The sequence below is a fragment of the Atta colombica genome, unplaced genomic scaffold (genome assembly GCF_001594045.1).
Source record: "Atta colombica isolate Treedump-2 unplaced genomic scaffold, Acol1.0 scaffold134, whole genome shotgun sequence".
NCBI classification, from domain to species: domain Eukaryota; kingdom Metazoa; phylum Arthropoda; class Insecta; order Hymenoptera; family Formicidae; genus Atta; species Atta colombica.
In genome coordinates this window covers 372,151-383,323 of record NW_017259222.1, presented here as the reverse complement: position 1 = coordinate 383,323, position 11,173 = coordinate 372,151, and the positions used below count along the sequence as shown (strand labels likewise).

Below are 11,173 nucleotides of genomic sequence, written 5' to 3'. Positions count from 1 at the left end.
TATATATATATAAGTATATTCTCGTGTAGCAACCTATAACATCAATGCACACATTTATTATATGTCTAAGACTTATTATAAATTCTCACGTTTATCCCTAATCGTATAATTTACATATAATCATTTAATTAATGCACGCAATTAAATGCGTGATTTTAATATCAGATATCTTGACTAACTTCTCGGCTTGACTAACTTCTCAGAATTTATCATGTATAATCATTTACTCGCGTTGCAAAAAGAGGCTAAAAAATTCTATATAATAGTCGATGATTCATATATCTGTACGATGAAATTTCTCTCTTATCTCTGTGAACATCTCGTGAACTTGTAAGTTTTATCACTGCATAATTGCGCATACAGAAAAATTCTCATATCATTCATCTAATATTATCATATTATTGCATGACTTAATTACTGCGAAGTCTATTAAAAAATTTAATATTTAATGTAGAATAGATAATGATTTAGTGTATATATTCTAGAGAATATATCTGGATGCATAACATACAAACACACGTACGCACGCACGCACGCACACGCACACACACTCACACACAAAGCGACCCATGTAAGATGTTACAAGTTATTATTTCTGAAAGTATTGTTAAATGAAAAATATATTCAGACAAAAATTTTATTACTTCGAGGATGACATGAGCTGAAATTATTAGTTTGACCTTAGGTGGCGTTGTTAAGTTCAAGGCAAGATTAATTTGAATTTTTTTTTAATAAGACTCTTCACTTTTCATTGCATATTTTTGTAGCACACCTCGAAAGTTTTTCGAAATATAATAAAATATTTTTTTCATAAAATATTTTTTAAGTAATAAAGATTGAAAGTTATAGGATCACCGGCATTAATATTATCCATACAACGGTTAAACCTTTTTAATGTTGTTTAGGATTATGATTTCAATAACATTCATTAAGATCAAGAGTTATTATCTATCTCTTATTTTTACTTTTATGTAGAAATACTTTTATGCAAAAATAAATTTTTAGTGTAAAAATGAAAATAAGAGGAATAATCTATACCTTATATATAACCTTGATCTTAACAAATATTATCAAGGTCATGAACAACATTCAAGAGGTTTTAGCATCGTTTGAATATCTTAGATAATTCAAATGCCGACACTGTAACTTTCAAGCTTTATAATTCGAAAAGTACTTCATAAAAAATATTATATTATAATATTTTGGAAAGCTCTTAAGGTGTGCTACAAGAAGATATAATGAAAAATAGAGAGTTTCATTTAAAAAGATCAAAATGACCTTGCCCTGACAAGACTCAAATTCAAATCAATGATTCCATCTTGTCTCCTTTAAAGTCATAAAACTTTTATCTAAATATATTTTTCATTTGACACATATCTTCAGAGATAATAGCTTATAACATTTTACATGGACCACCCTATATACATTCGTATACGATACATAACAATAAAAAAATAGAATTTGTACAACTTACATATTATATTAATAGAATTTGTATATTTACATATTCATAATATACATAATATATGTATATATTATATACATATGTATAACTATATTTATATGTATAACTTATTTGGTACCAATTGATATAATATCAGGTTTCATACGATTAAAAGTATACGTTAATAAATATAGATCCTGCAAAAGTTTTGTCAATCTTTTAAAATGTCTGTCAGTATAAGGCATCATAACTTCTAGAGTAGAAGATAAATTTGGTGTCTGCAGCTCCTGCGTCCCGATTTCTGTTATTAAGGCATTTATAATTACCTAGAAATGATTAAAAAATTATAAGATAAAGAGTTTTAAAGATATTTGCATGCATGAAAAAAAAGTGTTCTTTAGTAGAAATTTTGTTTCACAACACTAAAAAAAATTTTTAATCAAATTATTAAATTTTTATTATACAAGGTCTCTAACATTTATTTGCTTTCCTTTGTCCCGAAACAGTTGAAAATGTGGAAAAATGTCGGAAAATATGTTCTTTTATTTCTAAACAGCAGTTACTTAATTTTAACTATCAATAATCAAAAGATAAATAGATAAATAGATATGGTTTCTTTAGAAAAACTTCTTTAGGAACTTCTCAAATGGAACTAAATCTAAAAAACAAAAAATAAAACTTCTCAGTAAAGATATCTCAGTAAACGAGAATGGATTGAAACGGAATGAAAGGTACTTAGATTTTCCGAATTTTCAGTGCATATCTCGAATGTTAAAATGAATCTTTTTTTAATCTGAATGCATTGTTAATTCATTTATAGAATAGCATGAAATACATTTTTAAGCCTTTTAATCTAAAAATAATATCAGTTTTTTGTACCTCGTAAATACATCTCAATTTAAGATTATGAAAAGAAAAATATAGTTTGTCCAATCCAATTAAATCCTGTTGAATCCAATTGAATCCAATTTAATCCAATGCAATAAAAAAAATTTTGTTATTCAAAATACGCATTCTGATAGATAAAATTTCAATCTATTAATCTGATAAATTTCAATCTATTAATTTTAATCTCTTGTAATTTGATCTTAATTTAATTTGTTCTTTATCTTTTTCTAATTCTTACAACTAAAATATGATAAAAAGTAATTTAAACTGACTCTTCATTAAAAATTTTCGAATTCACCTCTTTCACAAGATTATCTTTCACAAATTATTTGATAAAAAAAGTTAATTTCTCAAATGTGTTTCAACATTTTCTCATATTTTCAATTGTTCAAAAAATATCAGATGTAAACATAGTTTAGAGTATAATTATCAAAATTGTTTAATTTCTAAACAGTAAATTATTAAATTTCATATTATACTTGAGCAGCAAGCGAGTTTCGGCTGTTCATGTTCCATGTAACTGCACACTTGAGTAATGTTTCCTTGTGATATGGTTTTAATTCCTTTATTATTTCTGTAAACTCATTGTTCGTCTTCTTCGATATAGCTGTTACAAAAAAAATCTTATAATAATCTTACAAAATATGCGTCCAAAATCTTTGGATGCATATATATGTATGTATACTTATATGCACGTATGCAGGATTGAATAGTGCTAAGTTAAAAAGATAAAAGTTAAAATAAAAAGTTAAAAAGTTAATTAATTTTAACTTAGTTACATTTTAGACTCTTAACTTTTTAATTAAATTTAGTTAAATTTTATCGGTAACTATTAACTTTTAATTTGATTTTTTTTTTAAGTCAATCCTCAGACATAATACAAAAGGATAATAATAAAATTGAATACAAAATTGTATAATAGTTATTTGTGAACAAAAATAAACAAATTCTTTAATAAATATGTTGTGAGAAAGGAAAAATACGAAAAATTATGTAAAATGATCAAACTTTTTCTTTTTCTTTATTTTTTTAGTTGTTCGGACAAATTTAACCTTTAACTTTTTAATTATTTTTTTAACTTAATTTTTAATTCCATTAATTTCATTATGAATTAACTTAAATTTTAATTAAGTTTTCAAAACAGTTACATCAAACAGTTTAAATTTTCAAGACAGTTAACATTAACTTAACTTAGTTAAAAAAAAATTAACTTATCCAATCCTGCACGTATGCATGCAGATACACATATCGATATAACATAACGAATTGGTACACTAGTGCTGCTCTAATGCAGTGCGAGTGCAGAATTACTTTGGTGCTATATCAAATTGCACTGTCAGAATTCAGAAACACCAGTGCAACATTTCTTGAATTCATTCTCATTCAGTTCGCTCGGTTGGTCCAAATATAAATTCAGCATTAGGTTATTTTTCACTTGTCGAATACGACAATTTGAACATTATTGATATAATGCGCACAAACCAAATATAACACTGAAAAAGTTTACAATAAAATCAATGCGAAATAACTACCTTCTATGATTTTGAGCACTTGTAATGGTCGCTCTAGTTTTAGAGCCAATTTTAATGCAGCCTGCAGTTCTTCAGCTTTAAGTAAATTGGCCAATCTTTGCTCTTCAAGCACAAATTGTGCTTTCTCCGATGCGGCTTGCGCTTTTCTTTCTTCAGTTACGTCTCTCCAAATAACTAATAATGAATCGCTACCTCCACTGATCATATGTTTCTGATCTTTTGTAACTATATGAACAATATACTAAATGTGAAAAATGTATATCATATACAAATGGATGAACAAAACAATATAAATAGTTAGAAAATATACTTGTTTTATTAATAAGAAGTCTATCATTTATTTTTAATACAAATTCTTACTTCTTGTGGGAATACTCATGCAACGCTTGAATAATCATTAATAAATTGTTATATTATTTTTTTAACAAAAAACATCTTTCAATTGCTTACACAGGATAGAACAACTTTAACTTGCACACCTTAAAAAACTTGTAATATTTATTATATGCGTTATATGAAAAATTGTTATATACAAAAGTTGTATTTTGAGGGAGTTATTACATGGTATATAAGTAATATAAGTAAATATTTCAAAGATTTCAAGGTCAACTTCGTTTTTGTAAATGAAATATTATATTTTTTTTGTGTCGGATATTAGAAACTAAATCGTTTGGGATAAATGATTATAAGAAGTTTTTATCTTGAATTTATGAAGTATTTATCTTGAAAAATCACTCCTTAAAATTTTTTACTAATATAACAAGTATGTTAAACCCTGGATAACAAGTAAATTTTTCATATGTTCATATTTTGTCTTCTGTATGTATTTATACATTTTCATGCATAAAGATTAAATAGGCTCACCTGCGAGCGTCCAAACGTGACTTTCATGTTGGTTCAAAGTTGATATGCATTCGGACGTTTTGATATTCCATAATTTCAGAAGACCATCTCCACCCGACGTTATTAGTTGCATACCACATGATAAAAATTCTCCTCTCAAGACAGAAGATTCGTGTCCTTCAAATGTCTGTGACAAGAACAAAAATAATTAAATTAAAATAATTAAATTAGATTTAAAAAAGTTATTGGTAAATTTAAAAAAAAGACAATTTATTTTTCTTTTAGGTACCTTTAGACAATTGAGTTCCGTTAAAGACCACAATTTCATAGTACAGTCAGCAGACGTTGTTAAAAGTACTTGATCAATTGGCGAAAATCGAACACACCATACGCCTCTTCGGTGACCATGAAGCACACCAACTAATTGTAAATTTTCAGCATACCATAACTACAAATAATTATTATCTTATAATATTCTTATAAGCTAACATTTTAGTTATTCAGTCTCAGGTAAAGTAAATTTGATTAAAGCAATCATTGAGAGAAAATTTTTTAGTATCTGTAACTATATGTCATTATAGTTACGATTATTACTGCTATAAGTTAGTAATAATAATTATAACTAAACATTATAATGTAATTGGTTGCTAACTCTCTCTGTGTGTGTGTTTGTGTGTGTGTGTGTATTTATTAGAACTTATTATATAGTATATTATTATATAGTAAGTATTATAAATTAACATAATAATAATAATAATTACAGTAAAATAATAATTACAGTAACATGTAATTATAAATATCAATAATTTTTCTCTCAATAATTTTCTCAGTGATGCTATACCTTAGCAGTTTTATCTTGCGACGCTGTAGCAATCAGTTTATCATTTGGTGAGATGGTTACACAATTTATATCTTTTTGATGTGCTAATATTGTATGCCTTACATTTAATGATAAATCTTGATCTGTAAGCAACAAAGATTACATATATTTACATGTAATATACATATATATATATATATATATATAGTATGTGTATGTATGGATTGCATATTAAAAATATTCAAAAGTTAAAAATAAAAGTCACTCTAGTATACTATTAGTATACTATTAATATATACTATAGTCACCCTATCATATACTAAGATACCTTTTATTTTCGATTTTCGAATATTTTTGTAACACATCTCTCAAAATGATTCCAATTTTTAAAAAATCGATGTAAAACTGTAGCCCGATCGGATAAAAGGAAAATATTTTAAGCATCTTAAAGTATTACTTAAGACGATCTCAAAATAAGAATAAATTATAAATATCGCCCTTTATCTTAATAGTTATAAGAACAGCTGCTAAAACATGACTGTAAGTTCTACAATAATAAATAATTTATATAAAATGTGTTAATTAATAAAATTAAAGTAACTAAAAAAAAATAAAATAAAATGTTATTATGAACAAATATAATATTTTCATTTTTTCTTAAAAATAAATAATTTGTTAATCTTTAATATTTCTCTAATATTTTACGACGATGATTTCTCCTATTTTTTTTATATTTCTAGAAAATTACTTAAAATTTTCCAAAATAATTCTTTAAAATAAAAAATCAAGCGCACGCACGCATCCTGATACTGTTTTAAAATTACCCCACATTCTGAATTAGAGGGCATACCATATTAATTAATTTGATTGTGATCAAATGAAAAACAAAATGACGAGGTTCTATACTACTCCATATATTTCATATATATTTTATTTATAAGAAATCATACATTTTACTTACTATGTGATTCGAGATTGTTGGGTAATTCCCACAGTTTCAAGCATGAATCTTGAGCAACAGTAGTGAAGAATTTAGGTAATGTTTGAGATATGGCAATAGAACTAATCGATGCTGTATGTCTAACGGCATGTCCAATGCAAGACATCCTCATTGTATCTTTATCCAGTAGCCATACGCGGACACTATTATCCTATAAATAATAATTTTATATATAATATCAATTTTCTATATTATTATACAGGGTGTCCCATTTTAATTTATCCAGGCATATCCTCAGTTCATAAAAAATTAATTTAAGTTGAAAGTTGTAAGTAAAATAAGTATAAAATAAATTGTTATCTGTTTTGAGAGCAATAAACTGATATAATACACTATTATTACATATTATTAAAATATATAAATACCTTGGCCGAAGATAGAAGCAGATTTACATTTACTAAAGTCGTAGCGAGAGCCAAAATGCTGTCAGTATGACCACATAATAGTTGACAATTCATAGAGGCAATTTCATAAAGTTTTATATCGCAACTATTTGTCGCGAGTGCAATATGACTATCATTATCTCCAAGATACGCAACATCTAGAATTTCATCGCTGTAGCCTACCAACTTTTGTAATTTAAAATTAGTATTTATATAATTTTATAGACTTTTATACCAAATATATCAAACCTGCTTTTTGCATTCAAATAACTCCATTGAATGAACAATTATGTTGTGATCGACAGATACTACTGCAAAAATATTAGAGATGCTGTTGTAAAGTAAGTGCGTAATTGATAAGCCTCCTTCTTCCTTAGACGGTGGCACTAAAGGATCGTCTTGCACATAAATCTGCTTGCCCGTTTTCATCTCCCAGATTTTAACGACACCTAGAGAATTTATATTAATCCTAATGCACATTGGAAATGTGTAATAAAAGTCCCAAAAACCGTCGTGTACATTAAGAGTTAAATTATACTACTTTCGTGTGGAGCATAAACCACACATCTCACACACATATTTCAATTATTATATTATACCTTTTTCGCCAGCCGAAGCAACATATATACCATCGCTTTTACGTGATGTAATAAATACTGGAAGACATTTCGCAGATATTATAAAAATTCCTTCAATTCCTTCGTATACTGGTAAAACACGTATTGATGTTCCAGTGGATATATCCCACAAGATCAATACTCTGTCTCTTCCCGAACTGTGTACGTATATATTATATTACATTCACATTCTATCTATAATGTATTTTATATTTATGTATCTATAGTGTATCTTATATTTCATAATTTCTTTATTACCTAACTAAATAATTTCCATTTTCGTGAAAACTAAGAGATGTTACTTTACTAAAATGTCCAGAGAGAATAATTTTTTCCTGTCCGGTAATGATATCCCAACCATAAATTTTTGTGTTGTCACCAGCTCCAAAGAGAAGTGATTTTTCATTGTTGGAATAAAATTCCAACACGCTAATGAAATGAAAATAAAGATCAATAGTCACTCAGAGCAATATTTTAAATTATAATGATCTATTTTAAAGCAAATAGAAATGTGCGAACTACTTATATATAAATACAAATTAAATCAAGTAAAATCAATTAAATCTATGAATACTGAATACAAATTCGAAAATTTTAACTTTAAAAGATTCGAATACATATACTGACAATCTTACAATTTTATTTCTCGTCAATATAAAGTAAAATAGTAATATAATACGACCAATTATTAAAGTAAAAAATGTTTTATCAGATATGTATATATTTTTTTAATATACTATTATAAATGCGTATTCCTGAAAATCTAAATTCATTTCCATTCTTGTTTACTGGAATACCATATATATAATTACCTAACTACTCCCTGTATTCCTTTAAAATTATGTGTACATGCATGATGTTGTAAATTCCACAATCTGACAGATCCATCACTTCCACCAGATGCCATTAAAATACTATTATTCGAAAGAGTTATTTGCATTACAGGTCCTTTATGAATTGATTTCCATAATTTCATTAACTTATTAGCTATAACAAGCATAAAAAAAGAATATATAAAAGTGTTGCAGATAAAAATATAGAAAACAATAAAAAATTAAAATTCAGTCGATTACTTTTCCAATCCCATAATTTGAACAGTCCACTCTTGTGATGGGTGATTATGCCTGTATCTTCATTACAAAGTGCAAAACAATTGATTGTATCCTCTAATTGATCAGCTTCTGTTATGCACAATGATGATATCACAGAACCTTTGCTCATAGACAATATGGACACAGTGCCTCCTTTCTGGCAAAATAAGTATTCTGCATTTGCACTCCACTGCAACGAGAGGACAGATTATAAATAGTTGGTAAGACGAATTAAAGAATTAAGATTTTGAATTATCCATCCTTTGCAGAATCAGCTTTAAACTACAGACTATCAACTCACATTGTAGAATCAAAATAATAAATAAATTCTTTAATATCTATAAAACCTACTTGTACATTGCCGCCAGTATAAAACGCTCCATATTTAGACTCTACCTCAAATCTATAAGTATAACGTGGGAGAGTAATTATCAAAACACAATTGTTAAAAGATTGTAAAACAGAAGCTTAAAAAATAATTTATTGTATGTATTTATGACACATCAGAATAAAATATTACTTACGCTTCCTTAAGATTAGCTTTGCTCATCTTTTATTACCCAAAAAAATTATTTAGTTTTTAATCAAATTAGTTTTCAATTAAATTAAAAGACATTTATATTAATTTATATTTAAATAAATCAGGAGTCAGAGTCGTATCACAATGGTAAAAATACTGATATATATAAAACGAAACCGGTCCTCAAAATCATTCAAAACAACGTTGCGACACACGTGCAAAGATATTCTGCCGAAGTCACAGACTTTTATCAAAGAGAAACAAGCAGAAAGAAATAACATATTCGAAACTTTCTAGTACACTAGCGGCACATCACGGAATAAAATGGAATAAAAAGGAAACCAAATTCAAGATTATTATTGAAGTATCGAGCGTCGAGCATTACTATTCGCTAAAAATAGGTCACGTGATCAAAATTGATGAATAAGAGCCAATTTCATCAATCGATTTCGCCGATCAAACTTAATCGTGATTAACTGTCAACCGCAATGGTTGATTCTACTAAACAGCAAATGCGATTGGTCAGTCAACGGCCGATTAAGCTGGCATTGATGAAACTGACCCTAGCAAAAGCAATCTCACGATACTCGACGTTTGACGCTGTGAAAATACCTTTACAACCTTAAGTCCGATCTATAATTGCGTAAACGTAGTTGTAAGAATTGACCAATCACACTTGAATACGAGGAGAATATCCTGATGATTGGTGAATCGTTACAACTACGAACATTTACACTACGTTTACGCACTTCATTGTAGACAATATAAATTAACTAAATATTAATTATACAATTTCATATTATATATTGTATATTAATTTAATTAGGTAATAATATAATAATATACATTTAATATTAATAATAATAATAATAATATATATTTAAATAAAATAATATATATTTAATATTGTAAAAATAAATATATATTTAAATAGAATATTAAGTGCAAAAATTCCAGATGAATTTTGTTTCGGAACGTGATTTGTTTTAAAGAATAGTACAGCATTTCCACAATTCACAACTCGTTCGTTAATTCCATAACTCGTCGTATACGTCAATGTGTTCAGCTGTTTATCGCGATAGGCGATAAGCGAGAATATCGATAATGACTACGTAAACAGTACATATTCCACTTCCTTATGTTCTATTGGAGATTCTAACTCTCGATTGTTACGTGAGGAAGATGGTACTATTGCACGTGGTTGTCAGCTGATACGCGCCTGCTATACGTCATTTCTCAGCCTTTTTTCATTCCCCTGGAATGAAACATTTTACGCTTATTACATCAGTCGAAATCCAGCTGTCGACTGGATCGGAACGTTCTTTTGACATCGTTGTTTCTAAGCTTGTAAGTACTTTATGCTTATTTCACTCGAAAAGCTCATTAATTCAAAATATTCGAATGACAATCGTAAGATCCAGTCTAATCGATCTGCTTGAGTTGGAAGGAGAAGCAGTTTGAAGCATTTAAGCAACTGAGCATATTTGTACGCCCGAATTCATTTTTTAGGACAAGACTGAATTTCGAATAAAATTAAATAAAAAGCTATTTCTGTATACTTATAGAGGAACGGATAAAAAAAAATCAGAAATTTGAACATTTGTTAATATTAGCCTTCATTCACCGATCCATTGAGTTTGTAGAATAAAATTGATAGGAAGCAAAATATTAACAGTATGCTGACAATTCGACTCTTGTAGAATGTCACGGTAGATTGACGTCAACCATCACATTCGCGTTGAATTATTCTACCAGCAAAATGTGATAACAAATCAATTATGGAAATTGAGCAGAATCATTTTGTAATCATTTAAATTGAATATATTATTTAAATAAATCATTTAAATGATTACAAAATAGATTCTGATTCGATTTCCGCTATCATGTTCTGTTGGGTATCAAATTCTGTTATATTTCTATAGTATTTTACCAAGAAAATTTTATTAGATATTTTACAAAACCTTTCGATAAATTTGGACAATGGAAAGATTATAGAACTTTCAACTTATTCAATTATTTATAATGATTGCAAAAT

The 11,173-nt window shown here is 27.4% G+C and overlaps 2 protein-coding genes across 2 annotated transcripts in view; one reads left to right on the top strand and one right to left on the bottom strand.

Moving 5' to 3' along the window:
* Window positions 1-1,572: 1,572 nt before the first annotated feature.
* Window positions 1,573-9,274, bottom strand: LOC108684374 (transducin beta-like protein 3). Its single transcript, XM_018188649.1, has 15 exons — window positions 9,143-9,274; window positions 8,970-9,021; window positions 8,601-8,808; window positions 8,340-8,514; window positions 7,786-7,956; window positions 7,510-7,685; window positions 7,160-7,359; window positions 6,893-7,096; window positions 6,489-6,678; window positions 5,549-5,670; window positions 4,997-5,155; window positions 4,729-4,894; window positions 3,865-4,089; window positions 2,812-2,939; window positions 1,573-1,770 (listed from the first exon to the last, which is right to left on the bottom strand). The coding sequence occupies exons 1-15, from the start codon at window positions 9,166-9,168 to the stop codon at window positions 1,573-1,575; spliced, it is 2,400 nt and encodes a 799-aa protein (XP_018044138.1). The 5' UTR covers window positions 9,169-9,274.
* Window positions 9,275-10,372: 1,098 nt separating this feature from the next.
* The window catches only part of LOC108684360 (mitochondrial dicarboxylate carrier), a 4,408-nt gene continuing 3,607 nt past the window's right edge, over window positions 10,373-11,173 (top strand). Inside the window, exon 1 of the mRNA XM_018188631.1 lies at window positions 10,373-10,485. The gene's annotated coding sequence lies outside the window, so the exon portion shown is untranslated. The remainder of the gene's footprint in view (window positions 10,486-11,173) is intronic.

Excerpts from the sequence above, each read along its gene's own strand:
- LOC108684374 (XM_018188649.1), bottom strand. The coding sequence starts at position 9,168 with ATGAGCAAAGCTAATCTTAAGGAAGC. Across the intron at positions 7,957-8,339 it reads GGAATACAGGGAGTAGTTAG|CGTGTTGGAATTTTATTCCA; the intron begins GTAATTATATAT and ends TCATTTCATTAG. Across the intron at positions 5,156-5,548 it reads CGCAAGATAAAACTGCTAAG|TTATGGTATGCTGAAAATTT; the intron begins GTATAGCATCAC and ends AATTATTTGTAG.